The sequence below is a fragment of the Chionomys nivalis genome, chromosome 8 (assembly GCF_950005125.1).
Source record: "Chionomys nivalis chromosome 8, mChiNiv1.1, whole genome shotgun sequence".
NCBI classification, from domain to species: Eukaryota; Metazoa; Chordata; class Mammalia; order Rodentia; family Cricetidae; genus Chionomys; species Chionomys nivalis.
In genome coordinates, this window is record NC_080093.1 from 18,973,609 (window position 1) to 18,999,977 (window position 26,369).

The 26,369-nt window shown below is 52.1% G+C and overlaps 1 protein-coding gene across 2 annotated transcripts in view; it reads left to right on the forward strand.

Moving 5' to 3' along the window:
• Positions 1-26,369, forward strand: part of Slit1 (slit guidance ligand 1) — a 147,044-nt gene that overhangs the window by 82,735 nt on the left and 37,940 nt on the right. For both annotated transcript variants that reach the window (XM_057777103.1, XM_057777104.1), the window contains exons 5-18: positions 9,657-9,728; positions 10,713-10,784; positions 11,194-11,265; positions 11,625-11,788; positions 13,107-13,254; positions 13,729-13,800; positions 14,225-14,296; positions 15,804-15,875; positions 16,724-16,867; positions 23,702-23,865; positions 24,414-24,437; positions 24,565-24,709; positions 25,615-25,689; positions 25,880-26,023. In XM_057777103.1, coding sequence (XP_057633086.1) covers positions 9,657-9,728; positions 10,713-10,784; positions 11,194-11,265; positions 11,625-11,788; positions 13,107-13,254; positions 13,729-13,800; positions 14,225-14,296; positions 15,804-15,875; positions 16,724-16,867; positions 23,702-23,865; positions 24,414-24,437; positions 24,565-24,709; positions 25,615-25,689; positions 25,880-26,023 — 1,440 coding nt within the window. The remainder of the gene's footprint in view (positions 1-9,656; positions 9,729-10,712; positions 10,785-11,193; positions 11,266-11,624; positions 11,789-13,106; positions 13,255-13,728; positions 13,801-14,224; positions 14,297-15,803; positions 15,876-16,723; positions 16,868-23,701; positions 23,866-24,413; positions 24,438-24,564; positions 24,710-25,614; positions 25,690-25,879; positions 26,024-26,369) is intronic.

A 26,369-nucleotide genomic window follows, 5' to 3' on the forward strand; every position in this document is an offset into this window, starting at 1 on the left:
ATCTCTTGTGTATCTTATGAGCCGGAATCTCTGTGGGTCTGGGGAAAGTAAAAGGGAGCTGATTAAACTGGGACCGGGCTAGATGGGGAAGTCTGGGCTGACTGAAATCCAAGGTGTGGCTTTAACCCTGAGCAGAGGCAGCAGGGCCCGGGGAGGTTCAGGACTAGGGACAGCTCCCCGCCCTGCCAATTCGGGGAGGGAGGGTTCCTCTGGGCTTTGGAGGAAGGCAGATATTCATTTGCCTCAGTGGCAGGAAGATTGTGTGCCACCTGGAGATGGCTAGGTGTCTTCTTTTTTTCTAAGGGTCCCCTTGTGTGTTGTGGTGAGGGGACCAAAGTTGCACCTGCAGACCCCATTTTCTGCCCAAGATGCTTCTGAGGTCAAAGCTCTCATGGGGATTTGGCTCTTCTACAGGAAGACATGACTTTTAGTAACAACACAATAGTAATAAGGGTAGGCAGGATGAGAGGAAACACGGCAGGGCTCAGTGATGCTCGCTGGCCTCTCTAGTAGGGTGCTCCTTCCATGACATCTGTCTTGACATTGGCTGCCTTGCCACACTGGCCAGAGTCCCAACTTCTTCCAGAAGAAGCCCAGACTGGCAGCTGCTGTGGCTTGGCCACTTGCCTTGAGCAGAGACTCCTCCCTTAGCACAGTGTAGCTTCCATAAGCCAAGCCCTGTTGCTCCTTCCCTTGGCTTCATTTCTTCACCAAGTGCATTAACCCTTGCTTCCCTGCCTCAATGCCATCCACAGAATCTTCCCTCTATGTGCAGATGGGCTGGGCAGAGGAAGAGGCAGCAGGAAGGGTTCCCCATGCTGGGCACTGTGTGCATTTCCCAGTTCTCTGACCCCACACCCAAGCACGGTGCAGTATGTGAGCTGGGTGGGTCGGACCATCTGCAGAATTGTTGCTGTGCCCCGGTGCCAGGCTGGGAGTGTGTGCATAATTGCCCTGTAAAAGCATCTCTGTGTCAGAAACAGAACAATCTACCAAATGCCATTTTGCTAAAAGGCAATTTGCTGAAGGCAATTCGTGGATTTGTCCAAAGATCGATTCATCAAACTGACTGGCTTCTTTAACTCTCTAGTGGGAGAATCCTGGATTTTTTTTCTCTTTCTTTTTTCTTTCTTTCTTTCTTTCTTTCTTTCTTTTCTTTTCTTTTCTTTTCTTTTCTTTTCTTTTCTTTTCTTTTTAAATCACAACATTGAAGACTTGTTCCCATTTGCTTCTGCCCAGCTCCTGATATTTGGTCTGAGGTGAACCTGACCCCAGCTTTCCACTGTAGCTTCAGGGAGCCAGAGTAGGCAACCAGGAGTCCTTAGGTCACATGACAAGGGAAACAGCTCCACTGAGGCCAAAGTCTTTTTTTTTTTTTGCATTATTTCTTTTTTTTTATTTATTTTTATTTTTTTTATTCTTTTTTAATTAAAATTTCCAACTGCTCCCCGTTTCCCATTTCCCTCCCCCTCCTCCCACATATTGTCCCCTCCCCCACTCCCCTCCCCCATCCCCACTCCTCTTCTCCTCCCCCCCAGTCCATTCCCCCTCCCTCTCGATACTGAAGAGCAGTCCAAATTCCCTGCCCTACAGGAAGACCAAGGTCCTCCCACTTCCATCCAGGCCCAGGAAGGTGAGCATCCAAACAGGCTAAGCTCCCACAAAGCCAGTTCATGTATTAGGATCGAAACCTAGTGCCATTGTCCTTGGCTTCTCATCAGCCTTCATTGTCCGCCATGTTCAGAGAGTCCAGTTTCAACCCATGCTTATTCAGTCCCAGTCCAGCTGGCCTTGGAGAGCTCCCAATAGATCAGTTCCACTGTCACAGTGGGTGGATGCACGCCTCGTGGTCCTGATTTCCTTGCTCATGTTTTCCCTCCTTCTGCTCCTCATTTGGACCTTAAGAGCTCAGACTGTTGCTCCAAATTGGGTCTCTGTCTCTCTCTTGATCTATCGCCAGATGAAAGTTCCTGTGCCATTCTCCTTGGCCTCTCGTCAGCTCTCATTGTCTGCCACATTCAGAGAGTCCGGTTTTATCCCATGTTTTTTCAGTAGCAGTCCAGCTGAGGCCAAAGTCTTAAAGACAACAAAGAAAGGTGTTGATTCCTTGGCTAGCTGACCTATAACTTGGCCTGTATCCTCTAACCTCCTTTGGGGATACTGGTGAGGGCCTTGTGCTTAGACTGCCGGGGTGAGGTGGGGCACCAAGCTCAGTCTCAGAACCAGCGATGGTTGGCCTCACTCGGGATACTCACTATGAGAAGCCCAGGGCTCATTCAGAGCAGGCGGTCCCCTGCCACCTTTTTGTGAGATGTGAGACAGGGTCTTACTATGTAGCCTTGGCTGTCCTGTATCTCACTATATAGACCAGGCTAGCCTCTAGCTCATAGAGATCCAACTCCCAAGTGTTGGGGTCAAAGGTGTGAGCTACCATGCGGGCCTGTGTCCCCTTATTTGATAGCTTTACCCTTTCTTCATTTTTAAAACTTTCCCTCTTGTTGCTGTTATCTTCCTGTATGACAGAACCCAGGAGCCACCTTCATTCCTTCCTGAAACATGGCGAGAAAGTCTCTCAGGCGTCTGCCAGCTGCTCCCATCCCCACTCCCACCCTCCCTTCCCTTGTCCTTGTTTTCCTGAGGTCTGTGTCCTCCAGTGCCATGTTCCCATCCTGTGTGACCTGGAGGTCACATCCCTGGAGCCCAGTGCAGTGCCTGTTCTTAGGGAAGTTGCGGAACCCGGCTGTGGAGTTTCATAGTAGAGACCGTGGGAAGCGCAGCGTCTTCACCCTGAGTCCAGTGCTGCTGTCCATGGTGCCCACCTCCTAATTCAGCCTCTGTGTGGACCACTGTCCAAGTCCCTTGTGTCTCTTGGTCATGGACTGTTCCTGCTGTGGATAGCTTTCCTCCAGCCGGAGACCATGCCCAATCCTTATGATTGTGAATACAGAGTCCCCCAATGTGTCACCTTAAAAGGCTTGCCTGTGACTTCTCTCTAGGAGATGGAGGAGGGTGACAGCCAGTGCCTGTTCGTGGCCTGCAAGCAGTGGACACCAAATCAGCATTTCCATTGCTGCTTTGAAAACTCTGTATTGAAGTGTCACATGCGCAGAGAGAGAGGTCCCTGCCATGGACATCTTGGTGAACAAACCTTCCAAACAAACACTCCGGTCAGTAGACCCAGAGCATCCAGCAGCCCCTTGTACCTCCCTCTAGTAACTCATTTATATTAGCCAATGCTAGCCTAGCCACAGTCCTGGTTCCTAACAGCAAGGACCAGCTTTGCCTCCCTTTGTCGTTATATAAGAAGCACATGAGACCTCCTAGGCCTCCTCTGTGAAGAGGGCTCTTGATAAACAAACAGCCTTTCCCCATCCTGGTGCACAGGCAGGCTTGCCCTGTTCCGACAGAGATGTCTCACCTTTCCCCACCATCTCATCATCCCCTCATCACCCAGCTCTGCATTCTCGTTGGATGGTTGGGACTCAAGCCTGCCACTTTTTGACTGTCAACAGAATAAAAGGACGGGACAGTTCAGTGTCGTCCCTAGGTGTCCTTCACTTGAGTGGGGCTCTAACATCAGAGCCTCCTTGTCTTGGAGGTAAGTCAGCTCATGAGAGAAGGCTGCTTTGTTGTGGGGACCTCTTCTGGGATGTTAGTTTTGTGGGTCAATGTTCGCAGCTGCCTAGCAACCAATTCAGTGTCAAGCCAGCATCACAGAGTGATTTATAGTGTAGCTAGCCAGACCACTTAGTGCCTTTGTCTGGTGAGGTTTTTGTACAGTTTTAATGGTGGTAGTGGTCATGGTGGTGGTGGTGGTGGTAGTGATTGTGGTGGTCGTGGTTGTGGTGGTAGTGGTCGTGGTAGTGGTCATGGTTGTGATCATGGTTGTGGTGGTGGTGGGTATGGTGGTGGTCATGGTGGTGGTGGTGGTTGTGGTTGTGGTGGTGGTGGTCGTTGTCGTGGCAGTGGTGGTGGTGGTAGTGGTTGTGGTAGTGGTGGTGGTGGTGGTATGGGAAGGTTACACATGAAGCTGGTAACCTCATGGTGGCAGGAAGGGAGGTTTCTGCTGATGCCAATGCCTGTGCCCATTGGGCACCCCGAAAACAGGGAAAACAGAAGACTCAAACCTGATATTCTATGATGGTGATGTCCAAACTACCCCCAGGAGCTTGGCATCAGGAATTGCCTGTGACAACATACTCTGTTCCATAAGCTGGGGCTCTTTCCCCCTGTGAGAACACGACTCAGTTCCTTGGTGAACAGTGAGCGGGCGGCCTGCTCCTCCGGACCCACTCTAGTGCTAAGCAAAGGTAGACAGTGTCTCCCCTGCCCCCTGCCCCCAGCCATAATGCAGAAAGGGCCTGATGAGTAAACAAAGTGATTACTCCCACTTCCTGAACCCCTCCCGTTCCCTCATGCAGCCTATGCCCCCAGGAGAGAGACCAGCTCCTTTCCTTTCTCCCCCACTAAAGCAGAGGTGTCAGACCCCTGATGCTTTGAAGCGATGTCTGGATACAGAGGCCGTAGTGGCTTCAGCACTGGCTAGGGACATCAAAGCGTTCAATCCTTCTCTCGCCAGATGTAGCCCTCCAGCTTGAATATGTTCCAGTTTGCTGTAGCCCTTGCTAAATGCAAAAAAACCCATACCAGTCCACTGAAACGAAGGTGCTGGCCCAGATAGCAGGGCTGGCCTGTTAAGCACATTGCTCTGGGTGCCTGGTAGTCGGTCTCCTCCTTGTATGAGATGTTGTGTGCAGGACACTAGCCACCTGTGGCGGGATGAGTGAATGGCACACACCACAGACACTGGGAACTTCCTGTTTGGAGTCCAGCCCCACCTGGAGCCCCTGGTGATTGCCAAACCCCAGACTCCATATTCCTTTCACAGAGCCCCAAAGACAGTGACCTCACGGTAGCTTTGACTGAGCTCTCCCATGCCTCACCATGACAACCGCTTGTGCTTTCAGCAGAGGAGGCCAAGCCACGCCCCTTACACACTCCTGGAGTCAAAGACTTGGACAAGGTGCTCAGTGCACACGTGGCTGGCTTTGCTATGCTCCAAGCTCAGGTCTTGCAGTCTGCTGATAAGGAAGCTATGGATAAGGCGCCCGGCACACCAGGTTGTGCTGAACCTCTCTGTGGCTTGCAGAGACACAAAATAAGAAGCTTTGCTGGGGGCAGCAGATCCACGGCAGAGCCTAGAGCCCGATGCGTCCTTGGCTGGTGCCCAATGCCCTGCCCCAACTGGGCCCCACTAATCCCCTCAGAGGCCGTGTGACTGCTGAGACCGGTTAGAGGTTAGAGCCTATAGGAGATTAGTAGTGGGGACATGGGGTCCTGACCTTGATTCCCTGCTTGTCAGAGTGTGGAAGGGGGCTGGAACGGGCACTTGGAGAGAATGCCTAAGTCAGGGAGAGGAAGGAAGGAGTTGGGCGCCCATACCCAATGAGGGTGACTGGAGGTAGACACTTGCCTTCGGAGTCCTTGGCCCTTGGGAATGGGATACAGGCTAGACTGGGGGAAGATCTGCCTACAGGACCCTTGCTATATTCCATAGAACAGAATTAGTTCTCTGGAGGTTCCCAGGAGAGACCCTTACCTTCCTCCATGACTGCCCAGATCCCTTGCTGGAAGCACAATGTTCCATCTGGATGTGAGAAGGGAAGCTGAGTCACGATGACATCATCTATAATACCAGCTTCTTGGCTGGCACTGCTTTGCCTTTTAGAGGCCATCTGTATAACAGAGCGGGTACAAGAAACCCCAAAGCACAGAGTGGGCACTGGGGGCTCCAGGAGTGCAGAGACTCCTGGCCCCAGTCTTTGCCTTCCTGGGGTGGCATCCTGTCCCAGTCCCTTGCTCTGGCCAGGACATCAGAGTGTCAGAACGGGAGGGTCATTGAGTATCTTCATTAGCTCAGGTCAGCTAAGGTTATGGAGCCTTTGCAAGGCACCAGATCCAGGATACGCTGGAAGCAAGAGCCAATGGGTGGTAATTAAACATCCATATGTCAATCCAATACACTGTATTTGCTGAAAAAGGAAACTGGTGTGTGTGTGTGTGTGTGTGTGTGTGTGTGTGTGTGTGTGTAGGAGAGGGAACAGTTGGGAGCTAGGGAAAGGGAACGCTAAAGGGCTTTCTAGGTGCAGGGCTGCCTGATACCTCATAGTGCAGGTGGCCTAGTCAGGGCTTGCTGAACCCTTTCACCTTGGCATTCAGCTGAGGGTGTTCTCCACTATACCTGGCTTCCTAGCATTTTCCACCCCCCCCCCCCCCGCCCACCTCCTTATCAGTAGCTTCTTCCTGATCTCCAAACAGGCTCCGCTCTCCACTTCCCAGCCTGCTCACGTGTTTGTGAAGCCCGAGTTCTCGGCTCTCAGAGCACACATGTGGTCTCTGCTGGTTGGGATTTTCACATCACCAGGACGGGGCCACGCATGCTCTCCCCAGGGTCCCTTTATTCTCAGACACACATCTGGCCATTCTCCTAATATTGAGGGTCTTGCAACCACCAGGGTTGGGTAACTGAGTTTGAGAGTGACAGGAGGCTGGGGGCTGGGGCAAAGTCCAGGCTGTGCTGTGGGGATTTCCACACTGGCCACGTGCAAGCAGAAGAGCAGCTTTAGCGTGTGTGTGTGTGTGTGTGTGAGAGAGAGAGAGAGAGAGAGAGAGAGAGAGAGAGAGAGAGAGAGAGAGAGAGAGAGAGAGAGAGAGAGAGAGAGAGAAGAAATGTGTCCTCCGGCAAGTTGAGTGCAGCAAAAAGTGAGACATGTCATGTCTTGCTAGACCGTTGTACCTGTATGACAAATCCAGGGAAGGCTTCTGGCGCACCCTAGTGGCCATTCTGGAAACAACTGTGAATCAGCCTTGGGGAAAGGAGGGACAAAAGCCCCATTTTCTGAGTACCAATAAATGGAAATGAGGTTTAAGTGTTGAACTGTGCATGCACAGGATCTTCATCAGTTTCTGCATGGCAGAAAATGTCCATCTACAAAACTCTGGGTTCTACGGCCCATGGCTGGTGCCGGCAGGAGCAGCTGAACCCCTAAATCTTCCTACTATCTCCTTTGCTGTCATCTCCCTTCATATTCTTGAGACTGCCAAGGCTTGCCTGATCCTGCTGGCCTTCATGTTGCCTCTCTGGGTTTACAAACTGTTCTGTTTGGTCTCTTATATAGGACAGAGGCTTCCCGCTGTGCACTGACTGGCCACGACTGGCCTGGGCTTCTCCAGTGGGTAATTCCCCATCCACCCCAAAGCTCTCAGAATCCCATTCTATCTGCTCTGTGCTCTGGGAGCTTTAGTCCCAGGCAATGTCCACAAAGCTCGGACCATCATCCTCTCTGGCCCACCTTAGCAGGCTCTGTCTTGACCCAATTGTTCCAGGCTGTGCTAGGCCTTCCGGCTGCTCCTTGCCCTCATTCCTTGATTAGTTCCTGGTCTGCATGCTTGCAGAATTGATTTCCCGAGACACATCTTGACGCAAGGCTGTGATAAGAAACACTCAAAACCCGTTTATTGTAAGGACCCACTCTCACTGCCGAAGCTAGGCCACCATTTTTTCATAGAGACCTCTGGGAGAATTCAGTCTCAGCTGAGTGCCCAGCCAGCTGCACCCCTGACATCCAGATCCACTTAGGCTCCACGTAGATCATATGTCCTGCTGATCCCCTTCCCTGGCTCTTGGAAAGCACGGAGCCCTACTCTGCCTTAGTTCGTAGGCCTGAGAATCACGTGGCATATTTGGAGCACCGGCCATTGATTTTCCTTCTCTTTGCTGCATCCTCCTGCCTGCTCTCTTGCTGGTTTCTAAATCCCTGCAAGCAACTGGAAAGCCTGTGTGGAACAAGCTTGGACTCAATTGATCAGTTAATCAATACGGTAACAAAGCTCCTGGCAGGGCAGAGGGGAGGATTAAGAGGATAATGAACAGGAGGAACAGTCCAGGTTCTCTCTCAGGCTCTGCCTGGGGGTGAGCTGCCGGCTGCTGCGCTGTGCTGAGGGCCTTCCTGGAGTTGCTGCCTCCCTGTGTACCCCCAGATTCTCTAGGACACCACCTCCCTGCCTTTACCCTTTCTAAACAACAGGCCTTCTTAGCTCCCTGCTTCCCTGGGGGTCCGAGATAGCTGGCAGTTCTACTTTTTCTTCTCCCCACCTCCTAAATACCTCTGTTAGCCGTGGCCGCTCACTTCAGGGATGCCCCACCAGCCCTTCACTGATCATGTGTCTGAGTCTATTCACACCACTGTAAAGAAATACCACAGGATGGGTGGCTTGTAAAAACAGCCCAAGTTGATTTCTCATGGTTCTGGGTGGCAAGGCTCAAAGTTTGGTGTGTGAGGAGGGCCCGCTCTCTGATTCACAGAAATCAGGTATCATTGCGCCCTCTTTCAGTGGTGGGACAGACAGCTGTTTGAGGCGCCTTTTGTTCTTGCCATTTCTACATTGCATTAATTTATTTGCTGTGTGTGAGGGGGTTGGGGGTGAGGTACACGTGCCACAGAACGCAATATGGAGGTCAGAAGACAACTTGCAGGAATCAGTTCCCTCCATCCGCCATGGGAGTCCCGATGATCAGGTTTCAGCGGCCAGCGTCCTTAGGTGCTTAGGCATCACACTGGCCCTCTGAGGCCTCTTTCTGTTAGGTACCAGTTCCTAAGAGGCTGACTCTGTGTAGTCCCCCTCTGCAGGCTCCACCTCCTGGCGTCACCATTTCTGTCATAGGCTCCAACCCAGGGATGGATGGGGGCTTGCAGCACTCAGACCACAACCCATGTCTCTGAGCCCTCACATGTGGGGGACCCATTTCTGGGGTGCTTAGAGAGCATTTGCTCCAGTCCATGCATTTTACACATGAGAAGAAGAGAAGTCGTGTTACGGAGTGTCTAACACTATGTGATACAGGAACATCTAGTGCTGGCCCAGCCTGTCCTTCCTTTCCCTAAAGCTCTCAGTGCCCCTCACGGCCTGCAGGCATCCTCTTGAGCATCTTTCAGCTGCCCACTGATGGCTGTATCACCAGTTGCCTCAAAAACAAACAAACAAGACAGAAAAGAGAGCTAGTGGTCTGGGTTCTGCAGTAGCTGGGGGTCTAGCTTAAGGTTCTCCTACAGTTGCTGGGTTGACGGATGAGGGCAGGAAGCCACATAGAGCTGCACGGTGCCCTGGGCTGTGACCTGTTCCCCAAGGGATCCAGGCTCTCCTGTGCTCTGCTGTCTGTAATCCCCCAGGGTAGACTCAGGGTCAGACCCAGCCTAGTTCCTGACTGGGTGGGCCACTTGCGGCCCTCTCCTCCAGCAATCACAGCTTCCTCGACAGCAGAGCAGAGAGGAGGCTAAGAGCAGTTGAGAGCCATACAGAGCTCCCTCCCATGCAGCTGGGGTTCAACCAATCATGGGGGGGGGAGGCTGATCCAGCTACTGGGAGCTTCTCTGTAACCATCCTCTGCCCAGAGGGTAGTTGACTGGGGACAGAGTGTCTGTGTTATCTGTTAGGACAGAAGCTCATCTCTCACTCCACAGTTTGTTCATTCTGCCACAGTTTCCGGAGCAACAGGAGCCCATCCAGATGTTGGAATGTCATCACCAGGAGGCCGTAGCCTCACTTCTCACCATGGCTTCCCTGACTGATACCTTCTATCCCCGTTTGTCCCCCAGGGACCTGAGTGAGAACGCCCTCCAGGCTGTGCCCAGGAAGGCTTTCCGGGGAGCTACAGACCTCAAAAATCTGTGAGTAGGGGCCTGGGATGGCTTCCCTGGCATTATCCTCATCTCTACCATATGTTCTAAGCCACCTTAAAGGGAATGGGCGCTGCCAACACTTGCCTGTGATTCTGTTTGACAGCCAAGCATGAGCTTAGGAGGTATGCTCTGGGGACTGGGTTGAGGAAAGTAGGAGCCATGGATGCCAGACCATGTTCCCAGCCTCTGGTTTGCCATGCACCCTGGCTCTTTGGGTTAAGAGCTGGGTTTAGTCTCTTCCTATTTTACTGCCTAAGTTTGCTGAAAATCAGTTACTGTCACTGAGCCTCCTACATTGTTCAGGAAAACAATGTGCTCTCCACACGCTGGTTCTGGGGATGAAATGAGATGTGGAAATTGCATACACTCCGTGGAGCACTATTTAAAGGCAATGCTTTATTAGTATTCAAATTTATTCTGGTCCAGGCTTCCCACCTCCTGAGGTCTGGCTACAGACAGGAATGGCAAATGCCTGGCATGCTTGTCACACACTCCCTCCCATGCCTGGAGCAGACATTGGTAATCGATCACCACATTCTTTCCCACTGAACTCAGATCGCAGCTTCCGTTCGCTCTGAAAGCAGCACTCCAGGTAGCCTGTGTTAGCCTATCTCTCTTGGCATTCAGCAGAACTCTGGCTGCCAGCCCCTGCTGCCACTTCTCCCCGGTGACTTCCATTTGTCAGCTGCCAACGCACTCTAGGTGGTCTCCTAAATGTTAGGGAAGGATGCCCACTTCCCAAGGGGCATACAGGGCTGGGTAGAGGAATGTAATAGGACTTTTATTTCCATTTATTGTTTTAACTGAAATAAGAAGAAATCAGCTTTTATTAATAGTTCTACTTTGGTCTGACACACACATAACACATGACTGAACTCTCTTCTTTTAAAAGAATGGAGTGTTCTGTCAAAAAATGTTCAGCCCCTGCTCTGGGCGATGCTTCTCGTCCTTACTGCTCTCTCTGCTTTATAGACAACTGGACAAGAACCAGATCACCTGCATCGAGGAAGGGGCCTTCCGTGCCCTGCGGGGCCTAGAGGTTCTGTAAGTAAAGCCCAGGGCAGGCTGTGACTGGGGAGTGGGTGCAGGGGGTCACACCTTAGCTGCAGCATAGGTCCACTGCCCAAAGTCCTCCCAGACAGGGGTGTTTGGCCATTTCCCACCAAGGACACTGAGAAGTGCTCTTCTCTGCTTTGAGAGCAAGCTGCCCTTTCTTCTGTGGCCCTTCCAGATCTGTCTCCCTGTCCTTCCAGACTTAGAGTCTACGGGATGGTAAGATCTCAGGCACCTGCCTAGATCTCTGTTGTCCCCTCCACCTTCACACCCGGAGCAGAGCTGGTTCCCCGCTAGGTAAAATGCACACCTGGCATGAGAGCCTCTATATGAGCAGAGGGTCCTGTCTCTGGTAAATCCTTGCTGGGAAGGTGCTAAATGGTCTGTCTGTCCCTTTCAGGACCCTGAACAACAACAACATCACCACCATCCCCGTGTCCAGTTTCAACCACATGCCCAAGCTTCGGACCTTGTGAGTCACCTGGGCAGTAGGAAGAGGGTATGGGTGGGACGGCTGTCCACAGCCCCGGAGCCAGCCAGGGTAGCTGGGGTCTGAAATTGAATGGCACCCAATGCCTCCTGTGCTCGGTTTTGCCTTAGACAACAAATGGCTTGGTTTTGTCCTTGAAGTTGAGGTGGGTGATCTGGGCAAGGGACACTGTGAACTCTGAGAGATAAAGTCAGGCCACAGAGCAGGCTGGGAGAGATGGGAGCAAGGAATAGTTTCCCGCAGCAGGGGACAGCCCTGGGTTGAGACTGAGTGAAGGAGCCAAAGCCCCCTGCCTGGGGAAGGGGGAGGCGGCTGCTGATGGAGCTGCTGTCCTCCTGTAGCCGCCTGCACTCCAACCATCTGTTCTGTGACTGTCACCTGGCCTGGCTCTCGCAGTGGCTGCGGCAGAGGCCCACCATCGGGCTCTTCACCCAGTGCTCCGGGCCCGCCAGCCTCCGGGGCCTCAACGTGGCAGAGGTGCAAAAGAGCGAGTTCAGCTGCTCAGGTGGGTGCCACGCCCATGGCCTTCACCTGCCATCACCGCCTGTCCTGACCGCCGCTTCCTTCTGCCCATCCCTCGTTTGTGATGAGCATCCGCATCGGCTCACTGAAATCTACTCACCTCCTGCCTCACCCCCTCTCTGCCCATCACCTCTGGTCGGTGACGTCATCCCCTCCCGCCTGTCTTTTCCTTCCTGCTCTCACCGTCTCTTTGGTCTGTGTGTTTTCTTTCTTGCCTCCTCTCCTCCCGCCAGCCCACCCTCACGCCCTCTGTTCTTCCTCTCTGTCCTCTGCTCTCCCACGCTCTACTCCCCTAGCTTCCACTGCATGCCTTCCCTGTTCTTTATGCCACCCACTCCCTCCTCTCCTCCCTCTTCCCCCTTCCCAGTGCCACTGCTCTCACCCATAGCTTCACTGCAGCCACATTAGCAGACGCTGCCCTTGGCTTCCAGTGAGGGAACACCGGAACCCTGCTCCCTTTCTGGGCTCTATGCATTTGCTCCACAGAAAATCGTGCCCGATGTTAGATTTACTAATGATGGTTTTGTCATAAAGTGGAATACTACTCAGCAATTAAAAGGGCTTAATAAGTACTTAAGAGCTCAACAAGGTGACTCTTGGAGGTTTTATAAATGGAAGAGATCCTCCCTTGTGATTGCAATTATGTGATTTTTAAAAACAAGAGCCACAGGTCTTTGGTGCTGCATCTCAGAATGGCGATATCCTTAAGGAAGGGGCCAAAGGGACCTTCTTGGGGACAGAAGTGCACCCTGTCTGGGTAGCGTTTTAACCAGCTGTGCATTTCAAATGGCGAGCTTCATGTAAGTTATGCCACAGTACTTAACAGGGTGCACTCTGACCTCACCCAGTGGGTGTGGCACCGGCTGTGGCACTTGTCATTGAGCCATGGGAATTTCCACCATTTCAGGAGTGTTACAAGCACAGGACTTGATGGAATGCTTCTCAAAGGGTGGTGCAGGAGGGTTGAGGTGCCTCTGCACAACTGTGCTAACCATGGTGTAGGCACAGAGCCAGTGCTCGGTGACCCCAGCTCCTGTGGATATGGGGGTTCTGGCTCAGGAGGCTGAGTGGTTCAGAGTTTCAGAATTTTAGGATGGAATTTTCTAACCTAGGAATCACCTTTGGGAGCAGTCAATTCTGTTCAGCTTGAGTTCAGAGACTGCCAGTGTGTACTCTTATTCTTGGGGAGCTCTTGTGTGGACACCCCCTCCACAGACTGTGTCCCAGTCCTTGCCCAGCTGCAGATCTGAGAAGCAGTGGTCCTGTGAGATTCTCTGATGTCACACCCACTGTCTCTGCAGGCCAGGGAGAGGCCGCGCGAGTACCCACCTGCACCCTCTCTTCCGGGTCCTGCCCGGCCATGTGTGCCTGTAGCAGTGGCATCGTGGATTGCCGTGGCAAAGGCCTCACTGCCATTCCTGCTAACCTGCCTGAGACCATGACGGAGATGTGAGTGCGGGGCTGAGCAGGCTTCAGGGCAAGGCTTTTGCTGTTCAACCAAACTCTGTCCACCAATGGAGGGCTGGTGCGGGTGCCACCCTGGCTTCCCCCGGTTTCTCAATGACAAACGGTGAAAGTGGTGGCTTGACTCAGCTGAGTTCTCTGAACAAGGCTGGGAAGTTCCCCAATGCTGGGGAGAGGGTATCCCTTTGAGGTCCAATCTGGCCCAGTTGGGTGGAGCTGCCAGTGTGGGTTTCTCAGTATAGCATCACCCTGGGGTGATCACCCATTCAGTCACAGAAGGCGAGGATTCTGGGGCTCAGATCACAATATATATATATATATATATATATATATATATATATATATATATATATTCATATGCCTGCCAGACTTCAGCCCCACAGGTGAAGGGGCTGCAGGGCCCAAGAGCTTGTTACTAAGAGCGACCCTCAGCTTTCTCACACTTCCCTCTCCCTGCAGCCGCCTGGAACTGAATGGGATCAAATCCATCCCCCCAGGAGCCTTCTCTCCCTACAGAAAGCTGCGCAGGATGTGAGTGAAGTCTTTCTGGCAATTTCCAGCAGGCAAAAGGAAGAGTCTGGGCCAGTCCCGTCTCACAGCCTTGGGACAAACCTTGCCCCACCCGCAGCTGACCTTCCGGTGTTAGGGCTATGTTTGGGTGTGGGGTGACATGGTGACCATGAGGCCTGGGTGGGGGCACCGAGTCCAAGCCTGGCCAATGCCTGCAGCTGCTTCCAGTCAGGAAGCCATTAGGGTAGTGAGAAGGCCATTGGGCCCAGGCAGAATGTTTCTTCCTGAGCGGGAGGGACAGAAAAAGAGTAACCTGTGGGTGTCACGGGTGGGCAACTGGCCTTTCTGTTTTCAAAGAATCCCTGTGCCCTGTGTGGTTGGGAGGTAGAAGAAACCAAGCCTGCAGCCTCAGGATGCAGCCACCTTCTTCTTTCTCCCTTTGCAGAGACCTGAGCAACAACCAGATTGCTGAGATTGCACCTGATGCCTTCCAAGGCCTCCGTTCCTTGAATTCCCTGTAAGTAGGGCTCTGAGGTCTGCTGTACTTTGTAGCTGACCAAGTTCCTCGTGGCTCAGAGTCCTATCTTGGGCACAGGGCAGCACTGACACATGACTGCATGGCCTAGCGGCCCAACCAGTGACATGGATGGACATCTCACTGCCAGGGAAGAAAGGAGACTGTCAGCTTGCTGCTTCCATGCATGCCTTCTTTTGAAGTAGAGCCCAAGATGATAAGGTCAACTGTGATCAGTGCCCATGAAGCTGGCACTACACAACCCACACAACTGTGCACCGCACAACCCACACAGCTGTGCCCTACACAACCCACACGGCTGTGCATGACAGTGTGAGTGTGAGTCACTGTCACTGGCTGAAATGATCAGACTTTGTGTGGCCTGTTCTGAGGGGCTTTTTGGTTTTTGGCTTTTTGTTTTTTAGTGGTTTTTTTTTTTCCTTTAAACATGAGTATAGTTACCTTACATTGGGCCCATACAGTTTAGAGGTGATAATAACCCATTTCAATGAATTCCTGTCACTCCTGGGGTCAAGGCCACTTTTCTGCTCTCTGTATGCTGGGATCAAATACATGAGCCTGTTGTCTGTGCCCCGGCCTTGTCTCTCTGCCCAGTTTCTCCCTCTGGTCCCTCTTTGCCCTGCAGTTCCTGGCATAGTTCAGCTCAGCTCAGGTCAGCATAGGTCAGGCCAGGTCAGACATCTGACCAAGTCTTGAGTCTGGTGGCCATCCTCCCCCATTCAAGTCACCTTCACTGTGCTCCACATGGACCCTCATGGTCGTCACCGTGGGGCCTGTACCCTTGCCATGGCCTCCTCTGGGAAGGATCTCCAAGACATATTTGAGGAGCAACATGCAGGCTTTTCACTCTGACTGCCACACTGAGGACAAAATGCACGCTCCTCGCTCCTCCACACACCCCCCATACACACACAGTGCTTCACTGTCTGCCTGAGTACACTCCTGTCTGCATGGTTTTTTTCTACCGTGTTCCCCCTCCCTCTCATTATACATAGGATTCATTCATGCTCAGTGTGGGAAACTTTGCAAATATCAAAGTATAAAAATACACCACTTGCAATCCCACCACCTACCACATGTGCTGTCTGCCGGTCTATTTTTCCCCCATGTCTCTCTCAAAATGTGTTCATCCTTTCTGCCGGAGACTGTCTCTCCTTTAAATCTGAGGCTGAATGACTTCATGTGAGGCCGCCTGGAAGGGCACCTCTGCAGACTTCCATGGAGTTCACTGGGGTGGAAGTGGGCAGAGGGATAGGCATAGTAACATTACAGCTGCCGAATCTAGCCCTCTGGAGAGGGTATCTTCCTGTCCCCTGGAGACAGGCCTCTTAAAGATTCATTACTGCTACCTGCTGGCAAGCTGCTATAGTAACCATATTGGTGGAGAGCCTTCCTGTGAAAGGCCTGTGCCCCCCCCCGCCCCACAGAGCCCTGCTGAGGCTTGGCTAAGCTGCCCTCTGACCTTCCCTCTCTGTTGCCTTTTCTTCAGGGTCCTCTATGGCAACAAGATCACGGACCTGCCGCGCGGTGTGTTTGGAGGCCTATACACCCTCCAGCTGCTGTAAGAACAGTTCTGGGAGGCCCTCCAGCTTCCCAGAGACACAAACCCCAGCTCTCTGTTCTCTGAGATAGGTTGCAGATGCTGTCTGATGATATTCTTAGCTTTGGCGTTGGTTGAAGTTAGGGTCTGTTAATACAGCCCCAATGTTTGTCCTGGTAGTATCCAGGGGCATCAGGTCAGGTACCAAGGTGGGAAGCGGATGGCTCTTCAGGAAACAGTCCAAGAGAATTTGTCCCTGGGTCTTCACTATTGTGGCTCTCCTCAGTCATCAAGTTCTAGTCAGCAAATAGCCCTGCAGCATCTTTAACCCTGTGGCTTTTTCTGGAAGCTTCAGTTCATACCACACTTGGGGACAAGACTCATCTGAGCTGGGACATGAAGACAGTCTGCCCCAGTGAGGCTATGGGGTCAGATGTCGAAACAGAGGTGGGCTCAGTGCTGCTTGTTAAGTCTCAGGCTCCAGAGGCTTGTGAGATGTGACTGTGCTCCTGGGCTCTTGGGGACAGGGCTGCTTCTCGTAGGGGTCCCCAGGTCAGCTCTGCCTCCTGGAATCAAGAGAATTCAGGTCAGGAATCTAGACCTAGTTGATACTATATCAAAACACCCCTGTGTACGCATGGGGACCCCACAGGATCATGGGAAGGAGGAATCCATCTGCCCCTGTGTTCTCCTGCATCAATTCAGATACATAGCGTGCAGACAGAGAAGTAGCATGCAGACAGAGAACCTGAAAGCAGTATGGGGTGGCCTGAGGCCACCAGTGTCCAGGGCCAGGATGGTGATGGTGCAGGCTGTGTGAGGGTCAGACCTTGCCACTCTCTTACCTCCCAGCTTGTCTCTGTCCCCAGGCTTTTGAACGCCAACAAGATCAACTGCATCCGGCCCGACGCCTTCCAAGACCTGCAGAACCTCTCTCTGCTCTCCCTGTATGACAACAAGATCCAGAGTCTCGCCAAGGGCACCTTCACCTCGCTGCGGGCCATCCAGACGCTGTGAGCACCCCTTTCCCTCTTTCTCGCTCCCCCAGTAGGGGAGCCTATGGTGGTTACAACCCTGGAGTCCACATAGCTGCCTCCCCTGGGCTACTGTGCACCCTGAGGTGGCTTCCCACTGAGGACAGACATCTGCAGACTAGATGGACAGATGATCTGGGTCACATGACCCTGGGTCACATCCCAGTGAGGGATCTTATTGACCGGGTGACTCTGGGACAAATTCATTACCTCTCCGGTCCTTCCTTTTATCTCTCCATAAAATGAGGGCATCTTCATAGAGTTAAGAGATTCACGGATCTTTACATATTGATAAGCTCACGGAAAGGCTGGCTAAATGCCAGCTGGAGTTTACTAATAGCAACGATGATAGTGTCTGTGGATTCTAAACCATGTTTCCATGTTGACAGCTCTATGTTCTCAGGGATGGCATGCCGTTTAATCGGCAATATCTTCTTTTCTTGGTCGTTCATTCAGTAATAGCGCATCTGGAGAGTCAGCAGGAAAACAGGGAAGCAGAGAGCACTGAATCTAGTCAATGGTTGTACTCCCTTGCTGTGGAGAGCTGTGCTCCCTCCCTGTGGAGAACTGTGTTCCCTTCTCTGTGGAGAGCTGTGCTCCTGCACTCCCTTCTTTATGGAGAGCTGTGTTCCCTCACTGTGGAGAGCTGTGCTCCTTCCCTGTGGAGAGCTGTGCTCTCTCCCTGTGGAGAGCTGTGCTCCCTCCCTGTGGAAAACTGTGTTCCCTTCTCAGTGGAGAGCTGTACTCCCTTCTCTGTGAAGAGCTCTGCTTCCTCACTGTAGAGAGCTGTGTTCCCTCCCTGTGGAGAGTTGCACTCCCTTCTCTGTGGAGAACTGTGCTCCCTCTCTGTGGAGATCTGTGCTCCCTCCCTGTGGAGATCTGTGCTCCCTCCCTGTGGAGAGTTACAAGCATAGCAGAAGCAGACAGTGAAGCCCCAAGTGGCTCATCACCAGCTTTAACTCCTCCCCAGTCTTGCTTGTCTCCACATCCCCTTTTCCATGCCACCCAAACTGTTTGGAAGCAAATGCCAGTCATCATCTGTCCTCTATTCCTGGCCTCTGAATCTCTGAAAGACAGAGATCCTTAAACAATGTGTCTACAAGGGTTGGGGGTTATAGTTCAGGGCCAAAGCGCATGCCTCACATGCATGGAGCCCAGGTTCTACCTTCAGCGCCACAAAATGAACAAAACCTGCAAGACTGTTAGTGTGTCTAAAAAGTTAATAACTAATTCTTTTATATCATCAAGTATTTAAATCAGTGTTTGAATTCTGCCTGACTCATATATGTTAGACAATTTTTCATTCTCTGTTGGAATCAGGATTTGATGTGACCTGTACAATGGACTGGTGTGTTTAAGGCATCTTTGTCTCTACCTGTGCATTGGTCTCTCCTGATGTGACAGATGCCTCTAATGAGGGAAGACTTACTTTGGCTCATACAGAGGCTCTAAAAAGCTTATTTTGTTTGAGAGTTCACTGTTCAGTCCATGGCCACTTGGTCCTTGTGTGTAACTTCATTGGAGATGGGAAGGTACAGCAGAGGAACTTCTTCAGGATGGAGAAAGAGGGAGGAAGAGGAGGAGCAGGAAGAGGAGAAGGACGAGAAGAGGGAGAGACAGACACACACACACACACACACACACACACAGAGAGAGAGAGAGAGAGAGAGAGAGAGAGAGAGAGAGGTGTTTAACTTGTCCTATTACCAATAAAGATGTGGGAGTCAAATATTGGGGTAAAACCTGATAGATCAGAGAAGCGGCAGAGAGGCAACCAGTTGACCTCTCCACGCCTTCCAGAAAGACGAGAATGGTGAAATCTCTAAGTCCCTCCCTACTCCTTCCTGTGCATCTTTTCTACCCATATTCCTGTCTTCTCTATAGCCAATGCCGGCTCTGCCCCAGCTCAAGGTTGACTTTATGAATACAGTCTCTGGGTGTTATATTGTGATCCGCTATCCCTCAGCAAGAGAGAGAATGCCGTAGGAAGCAAGTGAAATGGTTCGGCAGGTAAAAGCACTGTCACCAAAACCGGTCTAGAGTTCAGTCCCTGGGACCCACCTGGTAAGAGAGAACTGAGTCCTACAAGTTGTCCTTTGACCTCCACAAACATGTTATGACATATGTGCCCCTCCAAATAAATAAGTTTAGTTTTAAAATAAGCAGATACCCTCAGGAGACACTCCCCAGTGACTCTTCCAGCTGGCATTGTCTCTTGCAGTTTTCAGCTCTCCCCCAAAAAAGTGGGGACCAACACTTCAGCACACAAGCCTGGGAACATTTCCCATGGAAGTAAGGTGTCCTCCATTGCCTTTATTCCCTGTCATTCCTTCACTGGTGACACTCCAGCATTTGCTCTGTCACGTCGGAAAACAGCATCTCTGTAGGACCAAGTCACAAATCCCCTGGTCTCTCTATGTCCTTCTAGACCAGTGGTTCTCAACCTTCCTAATGCTGCGACCCTTTAATACAGTTCCCTATGCTGTGGTGACCCCCGGCCATAACCGTTTTCACTGCTACTTCATAACTGTAATTTTGCTACTGCTATGAATCGTAATGTAAATATCTGATATGCAATCTCTGTGCAAGGGTCGGTTTGACCTCCTAAAGGAGTTGTGACCACAGGTTGGGAATAAATGTTCTAGACTGAACATTGGCTCTAGGAGCTTGTCCAGGTTCAGGTTTGATTAGCTGACTGACAGGTGGTTTCTTGGCAAGAGGATTTGGGAAGCATTAGGAATCTGTGTAGTTGCCTCTTTTTTTTTTTTTTTTTTTTTTTTTATGAAGCAACCATTGACCTCCTCCATGGTGATTAACTTCATCGTCTACCTGACCCATGGAAACACACCGCTAGATTTGTCTTTGAAGGTGTTTCCAGAAAGGTTTAACTGAGATGGGAAGCCCCACCCTGACTGTGGCTGATGCTCATCTTTGCTTCTTTACTTCCAGTGACTCCGACTCTCTTTTGATCTTTCCACTGCCATACTGCCCCACCAGTATGGACGCTGTCCTTTCTTAGACCCGTGGGTAGCAAGATGCCGGCTACTTTGTCACAGCAGGGAGAAGAGCCACTAAATACAGCCTCTGTGCCCGTTAGAGAATCCGGGTCCTGAAGGGGTGGTGCTGGGACTCAGTCTTCCACATTCCCTGCTGCTGCTGCTGCTGCTGCTGTTGCTGCTGCTGCTGCTGTGTTCTACCATTAATCAAGAGAACTCCCCACACAGAGGGGTCTACCTACTACCTGCTTAAATTCAGCTTCTCTGCCCCCTCCTCCCTATTCACTGGGGTCTGGCTTCTGCGGTCAGGGCAGTCCCTGCTGGGGCTGCCTCTGTGTTAGGCAACATCTGCGTGAGTCTGAGCAGGTGGAGTTACAGATATGACACCCACTCTCTGGGGACTCCGCTCAGCAAGTTGATGTTGGCTACAAGGACAAACTCGTTAGGCTCACACATACACCTGCAGCCTGGCGCCTGTTAGTTTACTTACCGGCAGTGAGAGGAATAACCCATGGGGGAACTTCACTGAGCATGTGCAATTAGAGGTTACGGGGAGAGGTGGGTAAGATGGTTGTTTCCGGTGACTGGCAGCGTCTCTGGCAGAAGCCTGCTAAGGAGATGGGGATGGAATGGAGGGACTCAAGTTCTTTGTATGCCGTATCTTACTCCCTGTGGAAGCATGGCCTATCGACTGTATTTTTATTCATAAGGAACTTGAGATGGAGGCGGTCCTGAAACCCCCACAAGGTTGAACAATAACAAGCCCTATCATTTAAAAACCAGGTAATTTCCTCAATTGTACTTCAGCAGAACTGGCTCCAGGAATAGCTGCAAAGCAAAGCCAGACTGCCTTAAACACCTGCTCATATGAACAGAATCATGATTTGGAACAAGAGCAAAAGGCGTGAGAACCTAAGTTACGGTCATCTCCTCTTCCTAGAGCCAGGGACCAGTCCACTACCCTGGCTGAGTGCAGAAGTAAATCCACTGTCCTGTGGGTTGCTTGATTGATCCACAGTACCCACGTGTGAGCTGCAGAGCTGCACTTCTGGGTTTGCTGCAGTTTTGCTCCCCCTTCAATACCCCCCCCTCCATACAACAGCAAACAAAACACTGCAGGCCAAGTGTCCAGACTGCTCACGAGGCTGGAGACCAAGAGTCAGACTCAGCCTGAGCAACAAATAGAGATGCTGACTCAAAATTCAAACTAAATAAACCAATGTAGCTTCACGGAGGTGTGACTTTACATGCCTAAAGCCTCTAAGTGAGCAGTTCAGTGACTGAGTAAATGCACAAAGCTGCTCACAGTCCAGGGCTGGAAGGTCTTCACCAGGCTCCCTGGTCCCTTGTACCCATTCCCAGCCCCGCCCCAGGCAATCCCTGGGCTGTTTTCCAATCTGAGGACTGCCTGTTTCTGACCATGGCATACAGTGGGCCGCCATTCCTAACTGACCTCTTTCACGTAGCGTAATATTTTGGGTTTTTTGCATCTTGTTGGGTATTTCATCCTTGACCTGACTGACAAGAAAACAGAGGCAGAGGAGTAGCTTTTGTTATTGACAGTAATGCTCCAGGGTATCAGAGTCGCTGTGTCTTGTTCACCCCACCTGGCTGAAGTAAGTACATTTGGGTCCTTTCCCGGAAGTTGACTTACAGCTCCCCATCAGTGCTTTCATTTCTCTCGTCACTGGGGCACAGAGTGAGTTCACTGTTAGTCAAGAAGCTGAGCTGCCAGGAGGCCTCACAGTGGCCGTAGCATCAAACCCTCCCTCCGCCACAGTGTCATGTGACAAGGCTCCTATCCAGAGCCCTTACAACCTCGCCAACACTCTGCCTTGTCTTTTGCTTGAAATTATCTGATTATGATTATGCTGTGGGTATGCAGTGAGGCCTCACTGTGGCTTTAAACCCAGAATTTCCTTAATGGTAAATGTGGTAGACCAGCATCTGTCCCCAGAGACTCTCCCAGCCACTTCTTACATGTGAAGACCTGTCTGCCTTTCCACGGTCAGAGTGTTTGCTGCAGTTAGGTGTAGCCACAGGGACACGTGTGTCTGGGTACGCCTTTAATACTGGAGAATGTCCTGTCTGCTCCAACTGCCTGCCCCTTGAAATCGTTAGAGACATCCATCTGAGGCTGGGGCATTGCTCAGCGGTGGAGTACTCAGCTAGCTTTGTTCAAAGCCCCGGACGAGTTCTCCAGCACAGCACGCACACATACTCTCAAATCCAACTGATGTCAAAACTTAAGTTTGTATCAAAACCACTTCTCCCGTGTTCTAGGTTGTTTTATACTCAAAAACCTTGCATGCTGCCGCACCACCTAACCGGTCTCACTGATTGGAAAGGGGAGTCTGCCCAGGTCATGTACAGGGGAACATCAATCCAGCAGAGGCACAGCGCTAGGGTGCAGGTGGGGGTGAAGGGAAGCCGGGAGGCCCCTGAGCAGCCCCTAAATCCTGCCTTGTTTCAAGTGGTCCAGGCTACCTGGCAAGCCAAGATCACATCCTCTTGCTCACTGAGTGGGACGCAGAGGCAGGGAAGGGACCTGGAGATAAGAAGAGCCAGGACTCAAAAAAAAGGCAAGGGAGAGAAAGCTGGACCTGGTCAGCATCCCAAACCAGGGCTAAAGACTGGACATAGGAGGTAATGGACAGGAGAAAGGTTGTCCAAAGTATGGATTGAGCTGGGCACAGACCCTGGACCAGGGTCTAACTTAGGTTTTGAGAGCTATGCAGTTCTTAGAATGGGCTAGGCTGCGCTAATAAGCAACATAGCTTGGATGATGGCACTCAGATGGAGATGTGGCCCTGCCCTGACCCCATGGCCCTCCACCCCTAATTCTACATCGTGTATACAAGTCCTAGCTCAAGGGTGACAGCTAGGACAGGGACAGGGAATGCTCTTCTCTGGCTGTTTTCATCCTGACAGCCCTCTGTAGACACGCCCAGTGGGGTGGTACCCAGACGGGTAAGCAGGCCTGCTGATGGCGCGGTTCAGGAGTGGTGGAGCTGGACAGGAGGGTGACCAGTAGCTGCTCATACTGCTCTCGCAGAGGACTGGAGTTCAGTTTCCATCACCCCACCCCAGGCAACACACACCACCTCTGACCCCCTCTGGTACCAGCACTCATGCGCATATACCCGCAGACACACACATGCATATCATTAAAAGACCAGATCTTTAAAACAAGAGCTGGCAGCCGGCTTGCTGGGGTAATATGAATGGCAGCAGCCATCACTGTGAGCTGCCCCCCACACTTTCACGTCACCTGCTGGTGACACAGGCAGCTGGCAGGGAGCTGAATGAATCTCTAGAGTAGCTAGCAGGCTATTTGCTGTTCTTTCTTGGGGTGAGAGACTGCTAGAACCCTGACAAGGAAAGGCAATACTGTTGCTTGGGTTGGCGTGGTGACTCCAGGTCCAGCTGCCATGCAGACAGACCCAGCCTCACCACCCTGGCCCTATTGCTCTTGAGGATGGTGGCTGTAGGCATTGGGCCGCCTGAGGCTGCAGGAGAGAAAGAGACCCAGACGGTGGCCATGGGGAGGCTCAGAGGCCAAGTTTGGCTTGGCCTTTTGTTGCCTCAGCTTCTTCATCAGGAAGGAGCAGGTTGGCCTGTCAGTCTCTCCATCCCTTCTCTGATGGGCTGGCAGAGGGACGCGCACTGACAATTCTCTATGCCACATTTCTCTCATGGCCGGCTCTGTCCTACTTGAGGCCACCAGCACTGATTCAGCCCCAGGTGGTTACAAAGCCTTGCCTACATATAGGTCAGCGGCCCTGGTCTCTGACAGCCCATGTGTCCCTTTGGACAGGCATCTGGCTCAGAACCCTTTCATCTGTGACTGTAACCTCAAGTGGCTGGCAGACTTCTTACGGATCAACCCCATTGAGACAAGCGGGGCCCGCTGTGCCAGCCCCCGGCGCCTGGCCAACAAGCGCATTGGGCAGATCAAAAGCAAGAAGTTCCGCTGCTCAGGTAAGGGCCACCTGCATGTCTCCAGTAGGCTTGGGGACCAGCAATGTGTCCTGGTGGCCTTAATGAAGAAGTCCTCAGGCACTTTTGAGCTGGCTGGTTGGAGCTTGGATGGGATGGTTCCTCTGCCTTGCCCCTCACTTAGCTACAGCCTGGGGGAAGTAGGCTTGCTGAAGCCGTGGAGGGAGACCACTGCTCCCAGGTCAGCTCTAATGTGACACTGTGTCCAAGGCCTAGGAAGCATCTCAGTGAGGCAGGCGACTCCTCCAGACCTGAGATGCGGCCCACTTGGCATCTGTCAGTGGGCTTTGGTTCAGGAGCCTAGAGCCACCCAGGCTCAATCCTATCCACCAGTTCAGCACAGTGACCACCTGCGTTGTGCAAGCAGAAGGTTTAGGGGTGCTGCTCAGCACTGGCCTGGGGATATGTGTGCTCTGGAGTAAGGCCTTCTACACATGGAGGTGGGCTAGGCAAAGGCAGTTGTATTCCTGGGGTGCCTTCCATGGGAAATGACTGATTCTATATTGTGGTGCATTTGCTTCTTTCCCCAGCCAAAGAGCAGTACTTCATTCCAGGTAGGAGAGTGGGAGACGACCAGCCGGCGGTAGGGGCGGGGATGGTGGCTGTGGAGGTGGGGGCTTGGGGACCCTCAAATGCTTGGAGCCCACTCAGACCCTCAGCCCTGCCACCCTCTCACTCTAGGGACGGAGGATTACCACCTGAACAGCGAGTGTACCAGCGATGTGGCCTGTCCCCACAAGTGCCGCTGTGAGGCCAGCGTGGTGGAGTGTTCCAGCCTGAAGCTCTCCAAGATACCCGAGCGCATCCCCCAGTCCACGGCTGAGCTGTGAGCGCCTAAGCTGCCCACCCTCCCCTCAACCCGGCACCCACTGACCCACCTGGGTCTACTTAGGGCTCCTCTCCAAACCAGCTCTGTGTGGGGGATCATGGGAGACACCGGCTGGAGCATGCCGGCTGACAGCTTTGGCAAGATGTGACCCTCATCCATGACCTCTACTCCTGCTTCCCCGCCTCCTTGACGGGTCTTTGACATCCAGGGTCGGTCACCAGCCTGAGCCATGAGTGACTTTCCTTAGGGATGATTCTTTAGGGAGACGTGAATCACTGTCTCAACCTGAGGTTGAAGTCATTCCTCAACCACTGTTTTCCTTTAGCTAAACGTATGAATGTGTGTGTCTGTTTCTACACGCATTTGTCTTTTATGTAAGCAAATCTTCATTACTTTTGTTCCGTTTGTCCGGTAGCGTGCGTGTGTGTTCATGCCACCGAGTCTGTGTGATCAGAAGCCAGCTTTTGGGGGACAGTTCTCTCCTATCATGTAGAAGAGGACAGGACTCAAACATTCCGTGCTGGTGGCAGGTACCTCTGCCACTAAAACACTGTGCTGTGCTTTCATTGCATTTTGTTTAAGACAGGGTTTCTCTGTGTAGCTCTGGCTGTCCTGGAACTCACTCTGTAAACCAGGTTGGCCTCAAACTCAGAGATTTGCCTGCCTTTGCCTCCTAAGTACTGGGATTACAGGAGTGCACCACCACCACCTGGTTCCTTCATGACATTTTTAATGTTAAAAATATACCTTATTTGCCGCCCCTCTTTTGCCCAGTGCCAGGTCCAGCTTTCTTTTTGAAACGATTTCAATCAGCCTACTTTGCACCCCATAATCTCAAAGTGAAAGGCATAGTTAGGTCGACCCTATATGTGTGTGTTTGTTCCATTGCTTGTCTTCTACAGACGACTGAACAACAATGAGATCTCTATCCTAGAGGCCACGGGGCTGTTTAAGAAACTCTCACACCTGAAGAAAATGTGAGTTTCCCGTTGGTGGGACTGTGCCCATCAAGATGCTGGCATGGGATAGGAAGGAAAAGGCTAGGGTGCAGAGCGCCCCCTGGGGGAAGGGGTAGGGTTCCTATGTCTGGAGTTGATGGTTACAGTAAGAGAGGGAGGGGCGCCTGGGTGCAGGGGACCCACCGTTCTCCCCTCTTTCCTCTCTCAGTAACCTGAGCAACAACAAGGTGTCAGAAATCGAAGATGGGACGTTCGAGGGTGCTTCCTCTGTCAGTGAGCTGCACTTGACCGCCAACCAGCTGGAGTCCATCAGGAGTGGCATGTTCCGTGGTCTAGATGGCTTAAGAACCCTGTGAGTGGGTGGAGCTAGAGGCACCAAGACAAGGCACAGCACGGGCCTCTGCACTAAAGAGAAATAGCCTACTCCTAGTCCCATTGGCAGGAGAGTGGGACCCCTGATGAACCTGTCTGATAGGACAGATGCTCTCATGGCTGTAACTGTCATGAGGCCCATCCTCTTGTTCTTGGGATGAGGAAGTAAAGGGATTGGAACCCCCACCATCAGTGCCCTGTGGTCAAGGCTTCTGGGATACAGGTGGCACATGCTTAGACGTGACCAGAACAACCACAAGAGGGGTGGCTAGCTGTGAGGGGACCCTGCCGAGGTGACTTGGTATGTAGATGTCAGAGCAGAGATG